The sequence below is a fragment of the Lepidochelys olivacea genome (assembly GCF_965140295.1).
Source record: "Lepidochelys olivacea isolate rLepOli2 genome assembly, chromosome: 14".
In the NCBI taxonomy this organism is placed as follows: domain Eukaryota; kingdom Metazoa; phylum Chordata; order Testudines; family Cheloniidae; genus Lepidochelys; species Lepidochelys olivacea.
In genome coordinates, this window is record NC_140424.1 from 23,200,335 (window position 1) to 23,225,557 (window position 25,223).

At 47.1% G+C, this 25,223-nt stretch overlaps 1 protein-coding gene across 1 annotated transcript in view; it reads left to right on the forward strand.

Moving 5' to 3' along the window:
* PIK3R5 (phosphoinositide-3-kinase regulatory subunit 5) overlaps nt 1-25,223 on the forward strand; it is a 93,593-nt gene that overhangs the window by 19,934 nt on the left and 48,436 nt on the right. The window contains exon 2 of the mRNA XM_084646760.1: nt 22,553-22,665. Coding sequence (XP_084502886.1) covers nt 22,566-22,665 — 100 coding nt within the window. The 5' untranslated portion in view covers nt 22,553-22,565. The remainder of the gene's footprint in view (nt 1-22,552; nt 22,666-25,223) is intronic.

Here is a 25,223-nt window from a genome sequence, read left to right on the forward strand (position 1 = left end):
TGTGACGAAAGCCTTCTCAGTGTTACTGAGGCAGTGATACCTGCCTGAGTCTGCAGATAGCCTGAAACAGCAGCGAGACCTGAACTCTCTGCAAATCCTGGCCTCAGTGCATAGGCTGAGCAGAAGGACTGTGCCCTGGGGAATTCCTCTGGGTGTGGAGATAGAAAGAGTCTTTTCTTTAGGACACCTTATGGCAGCCAATCTGCAACTGCTACTCTGATGTCAAGGTTGTAATAGCCTCTGCAGGGAAGGTGGTGGATCCCCAGTCCCCACTGCAACATGCAGGGAGCAAGGGGAAGCTGGATTTCTCTTAGTGCAAGGAGGGGATGTCCTTTGACTTCTTGGCTCTCCAAAACGTGCCCTATCTCTGTGTGGTGCAACTACACTGATTCTATAAGGGTGGGAGTATCAATGGCTGTGGAGGAGGGATGGCATTTGTGTACATTGGGTGTTGGCTGTGAATCTCCTCTCCCCCTGTTTCTGTATCGGTTTCATTCTCCAAGCTTCTGCCAACCTTTGACATGTTCCCTTGCCCCCCTTAAATCCTGCATCCCCTTTGGTAGCGAGTTGGATAATTCTCTTGGTGAGTAACCAGCTGGGTGATTTGCCTTTGCGATAATGTGGTTATTTCTTGGCTCTGAATAACTTGTGTGTGGTTTATTTTTCTCTCGAGTACTCACACACGCACTCTCTCTACATTTCCTGGTACTGTACAGACTAGACCAAAGTCCTTAGCTGTCAGTGACCACACGGATCAGCTGCATAGTGCGAAGGGATGCCATACGTGCATCTCAGCACTGGGAGGAGGGTGAAGTCATAGCCCAGAATAGGAAACTGCAGCAAAACTTCCTTCTGAATCCAGAGCGCTTCCCCTTTGGGGTGATCATACGAGAAGGTGAAGTAAGAGGATCTCTTCAGAAAATGCAGAAGTGTAGGATGCTGGTGGAAACCATCTTTAGCTAATGGGAGCTTCCTCTTCAGGCCCCAAAGCATTTGGGCCTTGGTACATGTGTTTATGAGGATGGATTCAGCCACACAGCTTGTGGCTTCCTCTTCAGACAGGAAGTCTATCGGTGTAAAATGAAAGATGCTGAGAGGAACTGGCTGTTTTCTCTGAAGAGTCTCTTTCCATCATGCTGTTGTGGCGACTGCTGGGAATTATTGGGAAAGCTCCTCATCTGCCACTTAACTGTGTCCTGAGTTGAAGTCTAGTCTGCTGTAGAGCGTAAACTCTTCAAGTTTATTCTGGACCCAAAATGGCAGCTCAGGTTGTGTCCACTGTTTCTCTTCTCCCTTGTCAAGGGGAGAGGGAGCGAATTGGCAGACCGCTGTTGCGCTACTTAGGATGTCAACAATTTGTTCATCATTGTTGCAACGGGGGAAAAGGCTGACATGTCAGGATTTCTTTTGTTGGAGTTTTCTTTGATGTAATTTGATTACTCAACTCTACGTTTTCTGAGCAGCAGATAAAAACAACACAGGGAAGTAGCATATGCAAATACATATCTGAAGCCAGAACATTCCAGATATGTGAGTGACATACCCAAAGTCACACAGCCAGTCATTGTCAAAACCAAGATTAGAACTTGGGTTTACTGATTCTGTAAGGTTTTTGTATGGTTTTCCACCCCAGCACAATGGAGCCGATGTGATGCATAAGGTACATAGAAATGTAGGGCTGGAAGGGACCTCAAGAAGTCATCAAGTCCGGCCTCTTGTACTGAGGCAGAACCAGGTAAACCCAGGCCATCACTGAGAGGTATTTGGCCAACCTGTCCTTAAATCTCCAGTGACAGGGATTCCACAACCTCCCTTGGAAGCCTGGTCCAGAGTTTACCTGCTCTTATTGTTAGAAAGTTTTACCTAGTATCTAATCTAAGGCTTTGTCTACATTAGCATTTTTTTGGTCAGGATATGAAACCCACTTCCCCCTCCCCCTCTCCAACTGGACACAAATTTCACTGACAAAAGCACCGATGTGGACAGTGCTATGTTGGTGGGTGAGTGTCATGTAGTGTCATGCTTTGCCCTTATCTTTATTGAATTTCATCTTGTTGAATTCAGACCAGTTCTCCGATTTGTCAAAGTCACTTTGAATCCTGTCCTCCAAAGTGCTTGCAACCCCCCGCCCAGCTTTGTATCATCATCAAATTTTATAAGCATGCTCTCCATCCCATTATCCCAGTCATTAATGAAAATATTGAATAGTATCAGATGCAGAAAAGACCCTTGTGGGACCCCACTAGACACACCCTCCCAGTTTGGCAGTGAACAATGGATAACTAGTCATTAAGTACAGTCTTTCAACAGTTGTGCACCCGCTTTATAGTAAGTTCATCCAGACCACATTTCCCTAGTTTCATTATGAGAATGTCATGTGGGACAGTGTCAAAAGCCTTACTAAAATCAAGATATATCTATGATTTATATCATATCATATATATATATGGAGCCATATTGGCCTCTTACTAGTCTTCCTGTCTTTCCTTTCCATCTGGATAGTTGGTAGTTCTGCATTTAATATTGTCTCCTTGAGAAACTGCCAGCTCTCCTGAACACCTTTTTCCCTTTGATTTTCTTACCTGCCCGCTGTCTGAGGCCATTGAAGCCTGCTTTATTTGAAGTCCATTTTCCTTATTCTGCTCCTCACTCCTTCCTTTCCTAAGAATCATGACATGTATCTTCATCAAAACTGCCTTCCATCTTCAGATTCACAAGCAGTTACTGACCGTTGGCCAGAATCAAGTCTAAAATGGCTGTTAGCCTGGTTACTTCCTCGACCTTCAGAACCCAACGGTTGTCCCCAACTTTTTGTCATGGGAAAATTGAGACACAGATGCAGTAAATGAGTTCCCTCAGGGTGAGACTGAGGATTGGATTTGGCCTTGGAGTCCAGAGTTCCAGGTTTGATAGTGACTTGTTGTGTCAATTGTGGGATGACAATGCTTACCTGCCCAGCAGCACCCTGTGTGCAAACATTGTCTTTAGAGCACCAAGGATTAAATTTAAGAGCCTTCTTTTTTGTTCTATTAAGTGCCTCCTGCAGCTTGGAGGAAGAGAGCATGTCCCTGCCTAGTCATCAGTCATCCCTTCTTGTTTCCTGGCTCTGTCTCCATCCACAGAGCTGGGAGGGGTGTGACATACTATGGGTGTGTACAAAGGGGAAGAGAGACCTGGAGGGCCTGGGGAGGAGGAAGCATTTCCTAGAACTAGCAGGTGCAGTCACAAAGGAACTTTTAGCTAGGCAGGGTGGTGTGGGGACCAGGAGATCCAGGTTCTATTCACAGTTCTGCCACTGTCCTGTTGTGAGGCCCTGGGCAAGTCACTTCCCCACTCTGTGCCTCTGTTTCCTCTTCCAGCCTTCATCTTGCTCTATTGCGACTGTAAGCACTTTGGGGTAGAGAGTCTCTCCCTGTGGCCAGGTTCATACTGAAAACTTTTGCTGGCCTATCCACACCAGTCGGGGCTGTGATGAGCTGCAGCTACGTTGCTGTTCCAGCCTCCTGTATTAAACTGGCAAAATTGCACTTTTGCTGGTATAGTTTATTTCACTTGAGGGAGCTGACATAAGCGATACCACTATCAACTGTGTCCCCAGTAGCAGCAGTTGGCCAGTATAGTGTACTGGCATAGTTATACCAGCAAAGCCTTCCAAACAAGTCTTCCAAGTCCTGATGTCTGTACACTGCCTAGCACAATGGGGCCCTGATCTCGGCTGGAACCTCCAGAGACTGCTGTAATCCATATAATAGTAATAGATTTCAAGGTATCAGTTCTCTCACTGCTGAATATTCTCAGCTCAGTCGATGTTAAAACACTCTAGATTGGAGCCAATCCAGAAGAATTTTCAGCTTGATTTTTCCAAGTTCCTAATTTCAAAGCCATTGGTTTACTTTTGTTCAGTTGCTCCTCTTGTAGATTTCATGAGGTTTAAATACCAAGCCAAGACTTCAGGTTACAGCCCCTGAATCTCGCTGTCTGTGATAAACTCCAGTATGGCACTGTTGTATCAACTGACAAACTATCCCTCCACTTGAATTCGGGACTCCATCCCACTGTGTTTGTAAAGTTCAGCCTAATATTACCATGTCCTGTCTCTTGAGGGCTTAATTTCCCAGCCATATGGTTGTGTTAATTATAATGTTTTGTGCAGATCACAGACAGAGTTCCTGTAGAGGATGATGAGGGTTGCAAAGTGGCAGAGTAAGGATCTGTCTCTGTCTATCTAGGTTAGGGATCTCAAATTTGAATCACCAGGAGGGCCACATGAAGACTAGTCCATTGGCCCGAGGACGGCATCACTGACACCCTCTGCCCCCGGCCCTGCCCCCACTCCACCCCTTCCATGAGGCCCTGCCTCTTCCCAGCCCTTCTACGCCCCTATTCCAACCCCTTCCCCAAATCCCTGTCCCTGCCCCGCCTCTTCTCCACCTCCTCCCCTGAGCACGTGGCTCCCCACTCCTCCCCCCTGGAAAGCGCTAAGCGCCTGGAGGTAGGCAGAGGAGCAGGGATGCGGTGTGCTGCGGGGAGTGGGGGGAGGGGAGCTTGGCGGCCTGCAGGAAATAACTCCGGGAAGGTGGGGGCACGGGGAGCTTGGCGGGCCGCAGGAAATAACCCAGCGGGCCGCGTGTTTGAGACCCTTGATCTAGGTACTTATATGGGCCCTATCACTACAGTATCTGAGCATCTAACAAACACTGAATTTAGCCTCATATGCTCCCAGGAAAGTATCTTTGACATTAATGTGCAGATGAGGAGTCGGGGCCAAGGGAAGTAAGTAACTCACCCAAGGTCAAACAGGTAGTCCAAGGCAGAGCTAGATTTGAACCCGGATCTTCTGAGTCCCAGCCCAGAGCAATAACCACACCACACCACCATCCTTTCCCTTGAAGAAGGCATTGTAACCATAATGCTGCATTCCGGTATTTTCAAACTTTAAGAGCAATTGTGAATGTCCTGCCTTTGGTGTTTTCTACTCCATGCATCTGATGAAGTGGTTTATAGCCCACAAAAGCTTATGCCCAAATAAATTTGTTAGTCTCTAAGGTGCCACAAGGACTCCTTGTTGTTTTTGCTGATACAGACTAACACGGCTACCACTCTGAAACCTGCCTTTGGCAGGCTTTCTTTAACCAACAACTTTCTGTACAAAATTAGGATCTTAATGCTACTTTTAAAGCAAGTCCTTTTTTCCCGTCACAGTTTGCATTTTGTTCGCTCCCCAGCCACAAGCAAAATGCAGCTGAACTGGGGTGCTGTGCCTATGATCTTGCCCACTTTAGCACAGCTTTATATAAGAGATAAGCAGATTTATGTGCTTGTGTTTTTAAAACACTAATCTGTTTTGTTTTTTCTAATTTTTTGCTGTTCCTGCGTGCTCTGTGCCAGGTTCCTAGCTCCCTTGGCTGGAGTTGAGGCCAGCCCATTGCCACAGCTAAATCTTTTATTTATCTATTTGGCAATAGTGGGCAAAATAGCTAGCAAACGAATTAAACTTTTCATTGCTCGTGAATTAGATTTCCCAAGCGGAAATGCGCAATCTCCAGGGGCAGGATCCTCAGCTGTTCCAAGTTGGGATAGCTCTGTGGACTTCAGGGGACCTGCTCTGTTTTACACCAGCTCAGGATCTGACCTTAGATAGCTTTGCTTTCTTGGTTGAAGTGATCTGAGCTCTTTTGTGCATTTGAGTGTTTAACCTAATTACGCTACTTTAAAGCTTCAGTCACTGGTGTATACTGCTTCTGAGGTACCCCTGACAGGATGTCTTGGTTAAAACAAGTGGTTCTTGTGGGTTAGAAAAAACCTCTATGAAATATAGTTTGTTTGTCTTTTTTAAAAGAAGCTTTCAACAGATGCACCCTGCTCCTGTTAAGGTCAAAGCAGGGTCTTTATTCTCACTAAAAACAAGGTGGTATAAGAAAAAATAACGCTTCTCGTCTGCTATTCTTGCACTGCTTTGCAAACCTTAACTATCAGAGCCTCCTAGCACCCCTGTGAGGCATGTAGGACATCACCATTTCACAGAGGAGTAAACTGAGGCACAGGGACATCACCTTAGGTTGTACAGTGACTCACTAGCAGAGTCAGAAGTAGAAGCTAGGAGTCTTGACTTTCAGTTCCCCCTTCTAGCCACTAGGCAACACCATCTTACTGTAGTTATGACATCTGGACTGTACACTAGGTTGTTGGGGAGACAGGGTTTGGATTTTTGGTGGCTTTATCTCTCTCTGTGTGTCTTAGGTACTTATCTGGCCCCCATTACCATAGTCTTGGAGCACCTCAGTTTTTAATGTTTATTTTCCCAACACCCCTGAGAGCTATTGAAGCTCTGTTATTACCATTACCCCCACCCATTTTCCCAGATGGGGAACTGAGGCACAGAGACTCAGTGACTTGCCACTGACTTCTTGGGTGACCTTGAGCTGAGTGGTGAATTAAACTACATCTCCGGAGTCCCAGCCTAGAGCCCAAACCATTGGACCATGCTTCCTCTTTGATGAGCCACCAAGTCCAGTTGATCTCTCTTCGTGAGTGTCTTACAACATAACACTTTGGAGGATGAAAGAGAGAGCTGCTGTTCCCTATGGTTGCCCAGGATTTCTCTGTAAGGGTTACATCTAAGCGCAGGCTAGATTCGCAAGGCGCTGTGTGTTGCCTTTGGACAAGTGGGCAGACAGGTCGCAGTATTCAACCCGGATCATTTTTGTAGTATCTGAACTTGATTGCCGTGTTGTAACCCGGGACTGGAATTTCCTTGTAATGGCTGGCTGGTAATTGATCACAATAACAGGGAGAGCCTTTTCTTGCAGCTGAGATGTTGAGACTCACTCTTCACTTGCCTCAGGGATAAAACTGGAAGGAGCTTCCAAAGAGAGTAAGGGTAGCAATTCTTAAAAAACCAAACCAAGTTTAAATTTTAACTTTGCAGAAATGTCAGCAGTATAACAACAAGCAAGTGTGGTCTGCTATCTGCGTGAAGCATAATGAGTGTTCGATGCTCACAAGAAAGTGCACAATCCCTGGGTGGAGAGGTTAGTTAGGGGTGAAAGAGCAGTAGGAAGCCGGAGGACATATGTAGTAGAAGGTCTATGTAACAGAGAGGGGATGTGGCACATGGTGAGCATGTTGTATAGCCTTATAGGGGTTTTTGAGTAAGGTGATGCCCACCTGTGCTATTCTTCTGGAAGGTGTGTAGTGTTCCACTAACTTAGATAAGTCAGGCCAGATCCTGCGGCTGGTTTGCAGCCGTTTGATTTCCCAGGCTGCTAGTCTGGTTCTACCAAGGAGCAGCTTAGAGCAGCCTCAGGACTATGCTAAATTGTGCCAGCAGGAGTGGCCCCCATGGGTCTGGAGAGCAAAGGGGCTCCTGTCCTTGCCCCCTTTTCCAGGATTGTCTCTTCTGTGCCAGGAGCTGCAAGGTTGAGGATTGCATTGGCCTGGTTCTGTGCCACTAAAGGACTCCTCTATGTAGGGGGAATCCTTAGCTGGCCATTTACAGGAGTTTTAAGTCTGCTCTGCACTGCTGAGGTGTCTGAAAGGGGCTGAGGATCAAGCCTATAGGCTGAGATCCAAGACACCCTTAAAGGACCCTGATTTTCATAGGGTTGGGTCTCAGCACCCATAATCATTCGACCCTTGTGGAAACTTTTAGAGATAGACCCTAAAATGTGGCCTGGCCTGCTGTTGGGCCAGCCAGTCAGGATCTTCCAAGGAAATGACCACTCTGATATGTCCCCAAGGCTCTGTACGCAGCTTTGCCACCAGAGCAGATCAGGGACTTAGGGTAGTTGCTGTATGCAAGATTATTTATCGATAGTTGTTGTCCCCGTTTCTCCCCCCCCCCCAAAAAAAAATCCTGTAGTCACATTGTTCCTGCTGCTGACTCATTTTGAGGCATGTTTCTCTCTTCTCTGGCTGATACCAAGAACAATACCTTTGGTGATTAGAGGATAGTTAAATTTGTACTCATTAAGGATGACAGATGGGGACATTCTCCTAGCTGGTACCGCTACTGGAATGAGTTTTGCAGATGAATGGTTAGAAACTTACAAAAGATGTGGGAAAAGAAATTTACATGTAGCATAACATTTATCCTCTCAGAAAATGAAAGATCAGTTTTCTGCTGTAAGAGTAAACTGCTGTTTGATGCAAACTGCAGGTACTAAGAAGTTTCTTTGCTAAAAGGATTGGGAATTGTAGTAGCTAATTAGTTCAATCCCTATGCAATCTCATGGCTATTTGAAAAGTAGGGCGTGGGGCACACTAAGAACCCCAGGGTGGCTAGCTTTGTCGATTTCACTGAATTTTGTGATATTTGGTGTCTTTCTGGTAGCTCCAGCTCTTATCAGCCCCATGAATATGTGAAAATCTGACTTTTTTTTTTCTTTTTAATGGAAGTTGAGATTCTAACCCTCCTGGCTGCAGAGAAAAGTTGGAAAAAGTGACCCCTGAAGGTGCAGACACCAGAAGGCAAATCAGAAGACTAAATGTTGTTTGGCTTAAAATCTTTTTTTTTTTTTGGAGTGGGGGCACACGGCAGTCACACGGCAGGCCCATTCTCCGACTCTCCTAGATGTTGTGTTACAAGACACGGTGGTGCTGGGATGCAGCACCTGAGCTCTTTAGCTTCTTTTGAGCACCCAAAAGTGTGTCTAGATGTGTCACTGAAATAAGAAACAGTCTCTGCTCCAAAGAGCGACCAGCAGAATTCAGACATGACCTGAGGAGGGAGGGTCATAGATCAATAAAAGAGGAGGAGGAGGAGGGGTAAGAGGAAGAACAAGAACCCGAAATCCTGGTTTTATACCCTTATTGAAGCAGGAAGGATAGCCCAACAGGGCACTAGCCCGCGACGTGGTAGCCCCAGACTCTCTGAGTGGTCTGGAGCAGTTCCCCATCTATAAACTGGGGATACGAGCACTCCCCGACTTCCTACAAGGATAAATTTATTAAAGACTGAGAGGTGCTCAGATAATACAGTCTTAAAAAATGTCCCGTGATGTCCCTTTCCTATGTAAGTGGTTACAATGGCTAATTACCTTTACTAATGAAAATGTGCACCTTATTTCCGTCTGAATTTATCTAACCTCATCTGCCAGCCATTGGTCTGTTTACTTTACACCTTTGTCTGCTAGATTGAAGAGCCCTCTCTTAACGAATACAGGGGAGACCCCAGAGACATAGGGCCTTGCAAACAAGGGTGGGGAGCTGAAACATGGCTGCAGAAGAGGGACAGGACTGAGGCGATATCGGTATGTAGCCCCCAACGATTCTCAGGGTCTGGCACCCAACTGTGAGTTCTCAGAGTCCTACTCCCCTTCAGCAAGCTCATGTGAGAGACAGCTGGTGCATAACTTAGCCCCATCTGTGTTTGTGGCGTGGTGTTTGTGGAAAGGTTTGCTTTTTCAGCAACTGGGTTACGGTTCTTGACATGAAGGGCGGGCTCAGTCTGTAGCCCTTATTTGGCCTGCCTGGAAAGGATTCTAAATGGTAGTCTGTCTGTCTGTCAGGGTATGGATTGGGTGGTGAGGCGGGTGGGACCATACACAAGAAGGACCTGGGGAAGAACACAAGTGACCTTTGATTGTACAGCATGTCTGTGGGAGTGAATAAAGGAGAAACCCTGCTGAACTGGGTCTGCCAGGGTGCTTCCAGCTTTCTCCAAACTGCTGGCTGTGCTCTAGGGGTAAGGCCCTTGGCACGGCCGACCTGACTGTGAAGATCCTGCCCCCAGGTGCCAATCAGGGTGTTTGCCTGTGCTCCTGCCTACAGAGGGAAGGCCCCAGTGATGGGCCCCCACAAATGGAACAAACAAAGCTCTTTTTGCCAGCAGCATCTTGCTGCAGCCTCTACGCTTGGCTGAAGTAACTGTAGTTTCCACCATTTCAGATCTGCCAAATTAGACACCAGGACTGGTTTGCATGTGTTGTCAGCAGTGCATCACCTGACAGCGCTGCAATGTTAAACTGAGAGCCTGGTGCAATGGAAGCTCTTGAGACAACAACAGAAGCATGTGATGGGCAAGAACAATAATAGCTGGCTGTTACAGTCTCTCTCTAGGGCATTTATTGTCACCGCACCCCTATGTTGTTATCCACATTTCACATGATAGCTACAGTTGTAAGGATGGGTTGCTTTCCAGTAATGGGGGTGAAAAACTCAGACATAGGAGAGCTGAACTGACGCGTCCCTAGTGAGACCCTCTTGCCTCATTGCTGATCTAGGGCCATGTTCATCCCTGGTGTAACTTCATGGACTTTTAATGGAGACACATCAGAAGTGAATGTGTCCCTTCAAATCCAAACGCTCCAGAGCAGCTGTTGTCTGCTCCAACACATTAAAAAAAAAACCCACACCTGTATGGTATTATGGCTTTTAGTTTTGATCTGAACTTAGTTTGTTTGAATGTCAAGGCTTCAGTTCTCTTATTAGTGAAGGGAAGTTGAAAACTCAGATGCATAATCTCTTCACCCTCTTCCATGCAAACCATGTATCACCATCACAACAATTCAATTTTTGGAACAAAGACAGAAAAAAGAGACAAAGCTAAAAACAGGAACTATTAGATAAACACTACTATGGGCTCTCTGCTTGTGAGGCGAGCTTCTTCCTGCCCTGAAACATCTGTCGAGGTAGCAGTAGCTCTCTTGGGAGCTGACAGGCTTGCGGAGTCCAGTTCTTCAGGTCTGCTGGTGTTCATTCTTGTAGTTACATCTTTCCCTCCAGCCACAAAGCCAGGTGGTTAAATGACTGAAAAGTTCTTCCATTCATGAGAAGTTTTAGGAGCATTATCTTAAGTATAGGCTTAAATATAACCCTTCAGCCTGTGTATAGGAGATGGTTAGGGTGCTAGTGGGGGACACCAGAGACCCAGGTCAGTTCCCTGCTCCTCTGCAGGCTTTTTGTGTGACCTTGGGCAAATCAATTAATCTCTTGCTGCCTCAGTTCCCCATCTGTACAGTTGGGATACTGCCCTACCTTGAAGGGATGTGATGAGGATCAGTCCATTAAAGACTGTGAGGCTCTCAGGTACGGGGCATCAGGTAAATACCAGAGACAGACATTCAGCTGTGACGTCTTGAATTCACTGTTACAAAAGAATTCTATGAAGTCTTCAGGCTTATGAGCCTGGTTTCTTTGTTAAGAGGAAGATAGGAAGATTAAGAAAGCAATCCTGGAGAAGAAAGAGACTTAAGAAACCAAGTAGGGGGGAAAAAAAAAAGTACAACCATTATTATTTGTGTTACAGTAATGGCTAGAGACCCCAACCAAGATCGGGGTGCAGTGGCAGCTAGGCACAGTACAAACAAAATGTAAGGCAGTCTCTGCCTCAAAGAATTTACAAACTAAACAGAGAAAGGAAATATCCCCAGTTTACAGATGGGGGACTTGAGGCACAAAGGGCCAGATGTCAGAGGCATTTAGGCACCTAATGGGATTTTCAAAAGCATGTAGGTGCCAAACACCCATTGATTTCATTGCATCTTTAGGTGCCTAAATACCTTTAAAAATCTGGCCCAGAGGCTAGAGTAAAAATTTCAAAATTGCATGTAGTGTACATACCCATGTAGCCCCCCAGCATGGGTATAAGTACCAGTGTAGACAGTGAGACATGGTTTCAGTAAGTAAAGACACGCATGAAGGATGTGGGTATGTACCTGAATGCATACCCCACATGGCTCTCCGCTCGCCGAAGCTCTGCCTGTGTTTACGCTGCTGTTTCTATCCGTGTTGTGTCCCACTGCCTCCCCACTGCTGGAGCCTTTCCCTGCCTCAGAAATAGTCTCCGGCAGTGGGCAAAGGCTTGGGCAGCTCCCTGCTACTGGAGACTCTCGCAGTCTCCCCTTTGCCAGAGCCGTTCACTGCGACATGCAGCTATACAGCACAGTGTGGACACAGCGTGCTTTCACTGTGGCATGTAGCTGCACATATGCTACACGCCACCGCCAGTTGTGTGTAGGATAGACGTAGACTGAGTCTCATTGAAAGTCAGTAAGATTTAGGCTCCTGCGTCACTTAGGTGCTTTTGAAGATATTACTCTACGTTATTTGCCCACGGCACTGGTTTGAGGCTCGCATAGCAATGCAGTGTGGACATTCCAGCACAAGCTTGAAAAGAACAGGGCCACAGGCACATGTCCCACAGAGCCGGGTTTACTATGCAATGTGGACATACCCACAGGGAGCCTGTAGCAGAGCTGGGAACTGAACTTGGTCTCTGTGCTTTATTGCTCACCCTGTCTAGTGTCACACAGGGAAACTGGCAAAGTCAGCCACTAAACCCAGATCTTCTGGGTCCCTGGAAACCACGTCAACTTCTTGGATATTTAATGTTGATAAGTATGTCTAGTTTTGGTTTTGCAGGTTGTGGTCCCTCCAATGCACAAACTCTAGCATTAAGAGACTGCTGCTGATGCAATTAATCTCCAGGGTGGAATTAGGGAAATCCTGTTAAATAATTCCTATTTTCAGCAGCGTGAAAGGCTTGGAGAGAGAAATTTATGTGGTGATGACATTTCTTAAGCAGCTCTCAGCTTCCTGTTGGCTTTCTCTTTTGATCCCCTTATCTGTAGGCACTTAGTGAAAGCTAAGCAGAAGAAGCTGGACCAGAGGGAGTTGGAGGAATAAACCACACATGACTAACACATTAAAAAGGGCCAGCACTTTGGTATCCAGAGCTGGAAAATTAGTCACCCAGGTTCAATGGTGTGTGTTTTTAAAATATTTATCTCCATCAGCTACTAACACTTCAGGAAGTTGCTCTTTCTTCTGTATTTCTGCTTAATAGGGAATATTTGCACTAGAATGTTCCGGCTCTTTTGCAGGTCAGTGCACTTGGCCAACCCTCTCTTTCACGATCACAATACGTGCCCCTCCTATGGAAGGGCATCGTTGATTTTTACTTCCAGGATATCTAGTGCTGAGCTCCAATATGTCCATAATGTTGAGTTTGAGACAATTCATAGTCCCTCCCTTTCCTTGTTCTTATACTGCAGTAATCCACATGGTGGTGCAACTTTCTGCCTTTACACTTCTACAGCACATTTCATCTAGATAGGTAGCAATGCTCTCTGCAGTTTGATGTAGAGTATTCTATGGGGCTTAACTGTGGCTGAAAAAGTAATATGAAGTAGTAAAATCTAATACACCACTAGCTAAAAAGACATCCCATTGTCAGTATTCATGACAAACTGGAGAAGAGTAGAAGCATGGGTCTCTGTTTTGGATAATAGAAAGCAAGAATTATTGCAGGGTTATTCCATACTGTGCATGTGTGTGCGTGCTTTGTCCAGTTCAATCTTAAATGTCCCCAGTGATGGGACTTGGATTGCTTCCTTGGGGAGTATAATCACTAGCTGAAGAGCTGTTGCTGTTGGAAAGTTTTGCTTGTGTTCTAAATGATTCATTTCTTTAAGATCTGTCCCATTATCCCCATATATATGTACACCCGCATCCCCTCACCCTGAACTACGTCATTCCTTTCCATACTTGGAATGGGATTCTTGTAGATGGCCACCCATGTTCCATTTTCTTAGGTGTTGCTTAACCAAGCCATACATCCTTGGCTCACTAAGGCCTGAGAGATGTTTAGCAGCCTAAATGTTCAACTGAAGTTAAGATATAGGCTTCATGCTCCATTTAGGAAGAAAGCATGAGTGAGTGGCACCTGCTGGCCTAATTGGGATGGAGATAGCAACCTGCTCTTAAACATCTCCTGTGGCCCTTGAAGTATGAAGTAGAATAGTAGTATGGAGATGTGTGATGCAGTGTGGTCTTGTGGCTAAGGCACTAGACTCTGGCTCAGGGTAGCTGGGTTCAATTCTTGGCTCTGCTGCAGAGTCCTGTGTGACCTTGACCAAGTCCATTAATCTCTCTGTGCCTCATTTTCCCCATCTGTAAAATGGAGATAATGATCCTTCCTTTTTGTCTCTCATCCATTTGGATCCTAACCTCTTCGGGGTAGGGACTTTCTTTTACTATGTGTATGTACAGCATCTAGTGCCATAGGGACCTCCTCTTGGTTGTGGATCGATAGGCACTACTCTGTTCAAATAATCATATCATCCTTGGTGTACAGATAGGAAAAGTGGAGCAGAGACGGTCACACAGTGAGGGCCCAGTACTGCTCCCACTGACTTCAGCAGGAGACGGGTGAAGTCCTGAAGAAGACCCAGGAGCTACTGATTTTCAGGCTTAGGCCCATGCTTCCTCTCAATGTCTGTGCTATTATTAGGGTTGCCAATTTTGGCTGATTGTATTCTTGGAGATTTCATCATGTGACATAATCTTTAATTCCTGGAGACTCCAGGCCACTCCTGGAGGATTGGCAACCCTAGCTATCATAAACAGACCAATTGGGGCCACACAGCCACTTGCGCACTTGGTTTTTACATGGTGAATCAAAACAAGTTCACACTTCTCTTATTTCTAGAGGGACTGTCACATGAGGCCGCCTGTGACCACTGTGACCTCACTCCTAGGCTATGTTAAGGACTTGGTTTGTGACTGAGGCAATCCCTCCCCCTTTGGCTGTGGGCAAAGATCCTCTGATTCTGCGTCAGATGCTGGTTTCCCCCTTGAGGCCAGTGGTGATTCTCAGATCAGTGATGGCTTTGAATACCCCATGTCCCCAGTGGGACTTGGCTTCCACCTGTCTGAGTGGAGAGAGTTGCTCCCAGTCGCATGCTTGGGCTTATATGCTGTTGTCTTCCAGCAGCCCCGCTGTGCAATCAGCTCACTTCCTACCCCAGCAGGCCAGGAACCGGTGACCCAATAAGGAAATAATGTTTACCGCCTGGGTGTTTGGATGGTTCACTTGCCTTTTGTGAGCGGATGTTTGTCAAACCTGTTGCCTTCTGGATCCTTTGATAAGCCACCTTCGCAGGGTTTGAACGAACTTCTTATCTTAGTCATCTCCCTGCCCTTTGATGCTCTGTGCGTACTTGAGCATAAACACAGAGGGTGACTGTGCCTGAGCTGTGAGGATCGTAAGAAATTGTGGGTTGCTCCCTGCTGTGCCCCGGATCCCACAAGAAACATCCTATGGCTCCTCAGTCTTTCTGCTCCGGGGCTCCACCCTTTGACACTGGTACTTAGGAACTGTGTGCACAGGAGGAGGAGGAGACCCTAGAAGCTGGGGGGCTAAGAATGGCAGAAACTAGGACTTCCTCTGTGATCTAAGGAAATACGTGGATTTCATAGAAGGAGTAAGTACCAGCTGTGCAGGGCTAGCTGCTTGTAGCATACATGTACACGCACACATGGATGCTCTCCTTGCTTTCTAGACCTGTGCTCATGACACAAGGGACTGTGCTTATTCCCAAGAAGCCCACTGGAACTCCTCAGCGTCAGAAGAATTCAGGGCTGAAGTCAATACAGGCTTCAATCAAGGGAGGCTTTAGGGTTCTGTGTCTCTTAAGGAGTGATCACCAGCAATAGCTCTTACTAGGACATGACCTGCTCAGGCTGCAGTGAGCTGAGCTCATGACACCTTCCTGTGGACGGCTTGGTTTCTGATCCCTGAAGGCTGGCGCGTGTGATGCGAGAGATGTGCCGCTATACTCGCTTGCTTCTCTGCTGGTGCTGAGCTTCCAGATCTCTTTGTGGAAGGGGGCTTGGGTGGAGAGGATGATTTGTTGCACTACTTCTGCTTTTGTGCCACTCGGAGTGAGTGATCTGCTTGGACCTTTGTTCTGGTGACATTGGTTTATTCCTGCACCTGACCCCTGCCATCAGAGTGAAATGGGGAAGGCGGAGAGATGAGATGATGTCAAAGGGAAAAAACGAATTCCCTGTAGGGTCTAAATCACATGTGCCTGGTCCTGGCAAACCATTAGATATGATCTGGATGCTTTTGATTTCAAATTAAGTGATTGCCGCTGCAGCTCTTCTCCCACCCAGCACACCTGCATGGATTCCCCTGTATCCATGGTTTGGTTTGGTTTAGTTTCCGTCCTTTGGCTCAGATGACCCGAGCCCTTCCTCTCTCACTTGAGTTGAGGGCTGGGTGAGGAGTGACAGCACTGGAGGAGTGGAGTCCATGAATGAGACACAGGGCAGAGTAGCATTTGTAATCATGCCAGCACGTAGGTCTCCGCCCATCCGACTTCCCAGTGAAAGCGAGTATGTTTGCAAACCAGGCCTCTGGGCTGGGTGGGTTTTTTTCCATTTCCTAATTTGGCATTGCAGCCAGCAGCCTCTGAACTAGCAGGGCAGGAAGAGCTACCGTCTTGCCTTGAATGTGCCCTGGGGGCTTTCTTGTGTGTCCTGGATGCTTGTATTAAAGACCTTGTTCCATGCCGTGGGTTTCCCTTCCACTGAAGGAGATGAAGGCACTCAGCGGGCCAGTTGCTTTTTGCACATGTGTCTTGGGGAGCTGTCGCTGGTTGTAATGGAAGGTGAAGTCTCAGATTGTGACATGGCTGTCTGGGTTTCTTCTCTTGGCCTTTTGGTGGAAATGGAAGAGAGAGAGCATTAATGTAGCCAGGATGCGTAGGGCTGTACCCTCTCCAGATGTCTCGCTGGAATGGTCTGATCTGAAGAAGTGTGGGTTTGGGAATTGCCCCTTGTGGGACAGAAGTCTCTGTAGCCTAAGCAAAAGCAGCTGTGCTAACGGCTGCCACTCCATTTGCTGCAGTGGAGTTGCTCTCATTCACAGCAGCTGAGGATCTGACCCTTAGGCTTGATTTCCTTCTTGCTTACACTTATCCAATGGAGCAACTCCTAACCCCCCCACCCCACCACAGTGGAGGGGCTGAATCAGGCCCTGTGTATGTAGGACATGCTGTACATATTAGACACCTCTGAGTTAGTATAGGCTCTTTTCCTATAGTAAAGCCCACACGCATTTCAGTTACGTAGCATACCAGGTCCTATTCATGTAGGCTGTGTTTTGAACTGCTAGAGTGAGATTTCCAGAGTTTAAGCCTCCTTTCCATCCTTCCAATTCTGGGCCGCTCCAGGGACCAATGAGGCCTCTGGCCTAACTTACACACCCCGAGGGGAGTGCCCAAGCTATGGCAGCCTTCCTGGCTTCCTCTGGGTAGCAGTGCCACCAGAATGCCCACAGTGCTATGCATAGTAACTCTGCCCTGCCCTGTCAGCAGGCTGGTAGGGTGCATAAATTGCCCTTACCCAAAGCCTGTGGCAGGGGGAATTCTCCCTTCACTGACCCTTCAACATTGCCGCAGTATGAAAGGGCTATAGCAAAGGGGTGAAGCCCTCGCCTAATGTTTAACCTGTGCGTTCCCACCTAACTATTTCTGCAGGGCTTTCTGGCCTGGCTAATGCAGCTGAAACCCTCCGCTAATAACCTAAAGATGACCTCAAATTGCATGGTTTAGATCTAGAATTGGGTAGGAAATTGTTTTCCTAGCCCATGAGAATTTTCAAGATTTTGAGAATTTATCTGCCCTGCACCTGGGACAAAAAGTCAAAATCTCAGATTCTGTTTTGTGAACAGCTAGTCCAAAAATAATTTTGGAATGGGTCAGTCAATTTTCCTTTCAATTTTGGCCTTTTAAAAATAATACACTTTTTTTTTTTTACTATAAATTAACTAATATTTTGAAACAAAAAGTTGTTTTGTACCAAAACTCACAACTCTTTGGTTCAAAAAGTTTGATTTTTTTTTTCAAATTGGGAAACTTGTCAAATCTGACTCTTTCCTGCTAGCCATTTTAGTGTTGACTAATCAATATTTTCTGATGGGGAAAAAAACCCCATTTAATCAGAAAATTCCCAACTAGCTCTATTCAAATCCAGCCTCCTCCTTAGTGGGGCTTAGCTCAGTTCTGGCTCTGCTTTGGGCCCGTCTAAGCTTGTATCCTCCACACCCCATCTCTTAAAAATCAAACTAAACATAGCAAACATATATTTGGCACTCAAAAAAAGTGTACTGCAGTGAGAGGCAACGTGGCTTTATTTTGTTGTTGCCGCTGTTAAAGGCATTTAAAATGCTGAGCAAAACTTGCTTTCTGTGAACTGATCACGCTACTTCTTTGTAATTCACATAGTTGGTGGACAATGATTCTTAACTTCCCTATTGTCCTCTCGTTCTCAGTCACTTCCCCTTGATCAGTAAGAAGCGGCTTCATTAATGAATCAAGCTGTGCGGTGCCACTCATGGGCGGGGAAGGGAGAGGCTAGTTTCTCATTGTAGCATATATAACAGTAGAAGTCTGTCCTATCTGATCAGCTATCAGTATGTACTATGGTGATGAGTTGCCCTAAAAATCTGTGTCTAGCAAGATTATCTGTCTCCTTTCAGAAGACACAGTGCCTCTTAATTATTCTAACTGTTCTGGGATTGGAGGAAAATGGCCTTTTGGTTAAAGCACAGGACTGGGAGTCAGAAGACCTGAGTGCTGTTCCCAGCTGTTGCAGATTCATTGTGCGATCCTGGGAAAATTATTTTAACCTCTCTGTACCTCAGTTGACCTCTCTGTAAAATGGGGCTGGTTGTGAGGTTTAGATCATTCATGCCTGTAAAGCATTTGGAGATCTTTAGGTGGAGGCTGCTATTGAAAAGCAAAGTTATTGTGTGGGGCGATTTTACCCCCAAAAAGGGAGACGTGTCAGATGCTCCGTGGAGTCCACTGGGGACTTGACTGTTGATTTTACATGGAAGGCACCCAGAGACTACAGTATTGGGCAGTGATCTGTTTCCACGATATGCATCTGAGGAAGTGAGCTGTAGCTCACGAAAGCTTATGCTCTAATAAATTGGTTAGTCTCTAAGGTGCCACAAGTACTCCTTTTCTTTTTGCGAATACAGACTAACACGGCTGTTACTCTGAAACCTGACATCTAGTTCATCCAGCACATGCCCTGTTTGTGCAGAATAATTGGGGCAGTTGGTCTGAGCCCTACCCTATTCCATATGCAAGTAAATTCTCTAAGGAGAGACATGGATTGCCTCGTTCCAGTGGGGTATTTGTACCCCCATTGCTGTCGCTTCCCCTCTCCTTCCTGTCTTGTGGGTGTGGCATCTCCAGATGCTAGTGTGTGGCGTGAATGGCAGTGCCATGCACTATTACTTTTTTATTTCCACACACAGCCTGTTCTGTGAAGGCTAGAAAAGACACAGCCAGGAGTCTTCTCTCCTGAATCTACTCGCTGTCTTGGTCTTTTTCTGGTGCTTTCCCTTCTTTTCCCTTCCCTGAAGAACAAATTCCAGAATTCAAGCCTCCACCGAAAACTCCCCAGGTGCCTGTTGTCTTCTGCCAGATCTTGCACAGCCTTCAGTTAGTTGTTCTCAGGCTCTCTCTGGGACTCTGTCTGAGCCACAGCTGCAGGCCTTGTTACAGGCAGGAAAGCCCTTCCATTGTACCATGGCATGCTGCTCGGAAATTTACAAAGCAGCACCAAGGCGTGGCGATGGAGCTGGAGTAGGATTGATCCCAAAGCATCAGCCCTGCCAGTGCTTTGAAGTGCCACTGTGGGCAACTCACCCTGCATACTCTTAGCGCTCGCAGGCACGTGCACCTGAAGAACTCACCCCGGTGCACTAACGTGCTATCGCAGATTTCCAGAAGTGACTAGCGATTTGGGGTCTCTCCATTTTGTGGGGCTAAGCTTGAGACACATAAAAAGGGCCAAATTTCCAGCGGGCAGGTGCTCAGCTCTTACCGAAAATCTGGTCCCTTTTAAAGTGTCTTAAGCTGGGCACCCTAAAAGGAGACACTCCAAATCACTGGATGCTCTTTAAAACCTTAGCCCCAGTCTTTGGCCTCCCCTTGCATTGCTGGGAGTAGGGAGGTGACATAGGGTATGTCTGCAGTGCAGTGGGAGGTGGGATTGCTGCCCATGTAGAGTTACCCAAGCTAGCTTTAAACTAGCTGGCATGAGTACCTATAGCGGCGAAGCTGTGGCAGCTTGGGCTTCAGCACAGGCTACTGCCCAAGTAGGTGGGCTTGCACAGCCTGGGTCACTGTGGCTTCACTGCTCCAGCACTTGAGCTAGCTAGAATAAAGCTAGCTCAGATACATCTACTCCCTCTGCAGTGCAGGCAAACCCTTAGCAAGGCCGCTTGGAAAGTTTGACTTGCATTTTCCAGTACTGTCCCCTGTAATGTAATTTTGCACAGGTTGTGGGTCTGTTTGGTGGGGGGTGACGTGAGGGGGAATGAAATGTCGCTAGTTCACCATTCTGGACACATTCCAAAGTCCTTTTTCCATTAAATTTTCAACAGACTTTGTTGAATATGACAAGCCTTGGAGACGTGTGTGGTCACCACAGGCACATTAGGAAACTGACAGACGCATTTGTACTTTGTGGTTTGAAAATTACGGTAATAACTTTCCCTTCAGGTCCCAACGTCCATTTCCTATTTCAAAATCAAGGGGCATAAGGGAGGGAATTCTGCTGTTCTGGGACAGTGCGTGGCAGGTGGATCAAGAGTTCTCAACGGGCAAGAGGCATTTCCTAGTCTTTCTTTGTTGAACACTAGACTAACATTAGCCTTTCTTCAGATGACCCAGCTGTGTTCTCGAACAAGCTGACATGTAGGATTTTTGTGCCCTGTGGCAATGTGCTGGGTGATACATGAGTCATTGCCTTCTTAGTCACCGCTTTCCTTTTGACGCTTGCCACAAGTCATGAGTGAAATGCCAAGCGGATCGGAAGATGAGCACATACTCTCTGTCTGTTCACTTCAGACACTTTGTGGCAGAATCTCTTCTCCCTACACTGCCATAGCAGAGTCAGTCGGTGGGAGTATGCATGCTCGTTGACAGGAAACCAAAACAGTCCATGGTAGAGTCTGGTGCCAACATGTTGAAGAAGCTCTTCACTTCCCAGTAAAGCAGAGTGCTTTCACCTGCCAGGCCAGTGCTTCAGTGCCACTTTTGCCTGGAGGGACCCACGTGTGGATTCTCTGAAGTGTGGATGAGGTAGGAATAGGGGCTTGATTCTCTGACTTGCCAAGTTCATTTTGCTCTCCTTAGGAGCCCAAGGCAGCTAGAGGCCTCCATCAGAGATCTTCCCCTGTGCGGGGCAACCTCCACCAGCATATAGCTGATGGTGTGGCTAGGCCAGCTCTGCCATGCCAGAACCCTGCCCACTGACGTGAGGGAGGTAGTGGGTGGGCAGGAAGGTGTAGGGTGGAGCACAGCTCTGTTATACTGGGTTCTCCACTGAATGTAAGCTGCTTTCAGTGGCTGTGAATTGAGGAGCCATGATCGCCAAGTTCTGCTTGGATACATTTGAGAATCAAGCCAAGAGAAATGCTGGAATGCCCCAGACTCAAGTTCAACCCTTCGAGGATCTTCTAGGATCCTAGTGTGTGTTGAGAATGAATAGGAGGCAGCTCCTGCTATCCAAAGGCAAAGGCTGCACTGGCTAAACCTTCCTCCCGGGAGACATGGATTTTAGATTAATATTTTTAATTGAGAGGCAAGGAAGCTCTGAGACCCCCCTGAGGCCTCTGGCTAGAGAGGGGAAGGTGCACACCTAGCATTAGCCATCTGGATGTTCAGCTCTGATTGCAGGGGAGGTGGCCTTAACTCAGTAGTCTCTTCATTATTTGTAATAGAAGGAGGTACATGATCACTGCCATAATGCTTAATTGAAAAGGCTAGTTTTCTTACCACCAGTGTGTCCCCCACCGCTCCCTTGAATTGGATGTAATGCTGTAAGAAGGATGACGCCACGTCATGTGCGACTCATCGTGTGTTGGCCTGCCTACTGGGTTTGATCCCTGCACAGTAAGGGTGGAAGGGTATTTTCCATACAGTGAAATTGATGGTGAAATGTGCATGCAATCTGCTATTTCAACATGGCTGTGACTATCCTGCATGACGAGGCACTCTATCCAAGAGCACAGACTCCATGACCATGTGTATCCTGTGTTATGCCAATAGCCTCTTGGTCTTTGCCTTAAGTTGGCCAGTCAACAGCAGGGAATGGCTGGAGAAGGAGCAGATCCAGCTCCCCTTTGCAGACCCACAGGTTGTTTAAGGCTAGAAATATGATCCGTGAGGAGAGGCACTGTAGGATGAATCCATAGCCACTAACAGTGTCCATCACGGTCACTATTTAAATTACACGCCTGCACTGTGGGGTGGAAAGAACTCGGAACCATCTGCTCCCTTTACCATCTAAGCCACGAGACTTCCTTAGCTGTCAGTTACGTCAAGGCTCTTTGCAGGCCTATAGCCACTAGACTTCATCATCATTGCAAACGCATGAGCGAGTCTTGCTCTCTCCAGCGGAGGGTAGTTGTGAGCATACGCACGTACTGCAGTTGTGGAGGATCTTACGCCCCCTGGTCACAACAAAGAGACCCTGCAGCTCCTCTTGATTGAGTTGCCCATGTCTCTTGTTTTGCTGACAGTTGGGAAGGTAGGGAAGATAGGCGATTGGCAGAGAAGATTACAAGGTAGCAATGATAGTATCTGAAAAGGTCGGGAAGAGACTCTTAACTGGCTGAAATGTCAAAGTGGATGTCCTTGCTTTTCAAGGCTTCGGAGAGTTCTTTTGTGTTCTCTGCTCAATAGAGTGCTCCTGGGTACGGCCTGGTGATGTTAACTCTTCTCTCTATATCTCTATTTAGGAGATGATCTAAAATGCAGCACACAACTTGCACAGAGGACAGGATCCATCATGCACTGGAAAGATGTCTACATGGGCTGAGCAGAAGTGCAGCCTCCTCCACCACATGGACTGGTAGGTGACCCAATATTCATGGGCTTCCTGAAGGCCCACGGTATCCTCACCAAACCTTGTGGCATAAATGTCCTGGGATCCCTCCTGCCCTTTCTGTTGATATTTGTACATCTTGTCCTTTGCCTGGTAACGTTCTGCCCAAGCAGTGGGAAGGTAATATGGCTAGGAACTACCGCCGCATTCCTCTAGCGACTTCGGGGCTCAGAACCACCTTCCCTTCAATACATGAGTTAGAGATGGGTCTGCTCTACTTACCCACTTGTGCCTGCCCAAGTTCTTCACCTAGCTGGAAAGATGTGCCAAGATGTTGAGAGATTCAAGTTAAGTTTAAGGTAGTGAGTAAACGTGCTATGGTGTATGCGAACTGGTCAGAGCACTGGCTGAAAAGGGTAGGAACCTCCATTCACCACATGGGATGACTCCTGTTCTTTGACTAGCTGGTGCGGTCTTGCTTTGGGGCAAATGCAGCTCAAACATATATTTCCGTGTGTGTGTGTGTGAGGGGGGGGGGGTGTTCACTGGGATTTTGGGACAAGGGGAACAATGAAACATGGTGGATGGCATTTTCCAAAGGACCCAGTGCTGGCCCAGCTCTGTCCATTAAAGTCAATGGTAAAGTTCCCATAGACTGCAGTGGGAACAGAGTTAGCTCAGTACTGAGTGCTCTGGCAGTCCCACCTAGCATTCGGTGCCGGGGGGGTGTGACCAACATTCAGTTAACTGAGGGAGTGGGTGTTCTGTTAACCAGAGGTTAAACGGTTCCATGGAACTGCAGTTACATCGTCTCATTAAAATATTCCCCCTCCCATGTCTGTCGTTTAGTCACGTCAGGCAGCATCACTGAAGACGTGGAGATTGCGTATAGAGTAAGGTATTAGTCTGTGTGAATAAGGACGTGAGAAACTCTCCCTGAATTTCTGTCTTGCTACTGGTACCTCTGTGCTTTACTCACCGGTCACTGCCGTTCAGGGACCGTTGGTCTTTGCTACCCTCATTTTCATGGTTTTATAACTTGGATACCAGTAACTCTGGATCGTGATCTGAGAGCCAGGTTTCAGCCTGATATACTACATTCATATCTTACCAAACTTTTTCCCTTTCCCCCAAGATGACCAAAGTATACAACCCTTTCCCAGCCAGCTGGGTCAGGCATCTTTAAATCAGAGAATGGAAAAAGAATGGGTGTGTCCCAGCTTTGGATGTGCTGTGTTGGTGTATGCAACTGTCACGGGTTGTTTTCAATGCCCGGCACCTTTATGTTTCTGGATGTCTGCTTGTCAGCATGCTATCAGGCAGTTGAATGCTGCACATGTTCGTGGAGACTTTAGATTCATAGGTTTCTAAGGCCAGATGGATTATAATGATTATCTAGTCTGACCGCTGCAAAACCCTGGCCCAAAACACTCACCCTGAAACTTTGGCATCAAGCCCATATCTTCGGTTTGAGCTATACCATATCTTTTAGAAAGGTATCTAATCTTGAATTAAAGACTTCAAGGGATGGAGAAACCATAGGCAAATTGGTGAATGACTCTTGTTTTTAAAAAGAAAAAGTGCCTAATTTCTAATCTGAATTTGTCTAGCTTCAGCTTACCGCTATTGGATGTTGTCAAGCCTTTCTCTGCTAGATTAAAGATCAGTCTGTCAGAAATCTCTTCCCACGTAGATACTTGTAAGCTCTGATCAAGTCACCTTTTAACCTTCTCTTGGATAAACTACATAGATTGAGCTGCTTTAATGTCACACTGGAAGGCAGGTTTTCCCGGCCTTGAATCATTCTTGTACAGGTTGAACCTCTCAAGTCCGGCACCCTCGGGATCTGACCAATGCCGAACCAGAGAATTTCCCGAACCACAGGAGGTCAATACAGTGTGCCAGCGGGTCTCCATTGGCACAGGAAGTAGGATATGGGGGCTGTGGCAGCACCCCCAGGCTTTGTACCCAGTGTGGTCCGCGCCTGGTGGCCCCGTTGCCGCCCCCCCCCACCAGGGGGCTCTGATGCCGGCCCTAGGCCCCAGCCTCTGGCCCCTCGCCTGGGGTCCTAGCTGCTGGCCCCAGGTCCTCCCACTCCCTCCCGGAGCTTGAACACCACGAATCAGCTGTTCACTGAGCTCCGGAAGCGCTGGGAGGGAGGAGGAGGAGTTAGTAAGTGCAGGGCCGCCAGCGCACAAGAGGCGTGGGGAGACGGGGGAGCTTGCCGGGCCATGGATGTTGCCGGACCAGGGGAGTGCCGGATTAGAGAGGTTCAACCTGTAGCTCTTTTCTGAACGCTTTCCAATTTTTCAACATCCCATTTGAAGTTTGGACACAAGAACTGGGCATAGCATGAAGTAGTGATCTCGCTAATGCTGTATACAGAGGTAATATCACCTCCCTACTTCTATTCAATATTCCCTTGCTTCTATATCCAGTGATCGCTTGCACCCTCTTAGCTACAGCATCATGCTGTGAGCTTATGTTCAAATGGTTATTTACCATGGCCGCTGGGTCATTTAGTGTCACTGAATTCCAGGATATAGACCCTCAGCTTGTAAATGCGGCCTACATTCTTTGTTCCT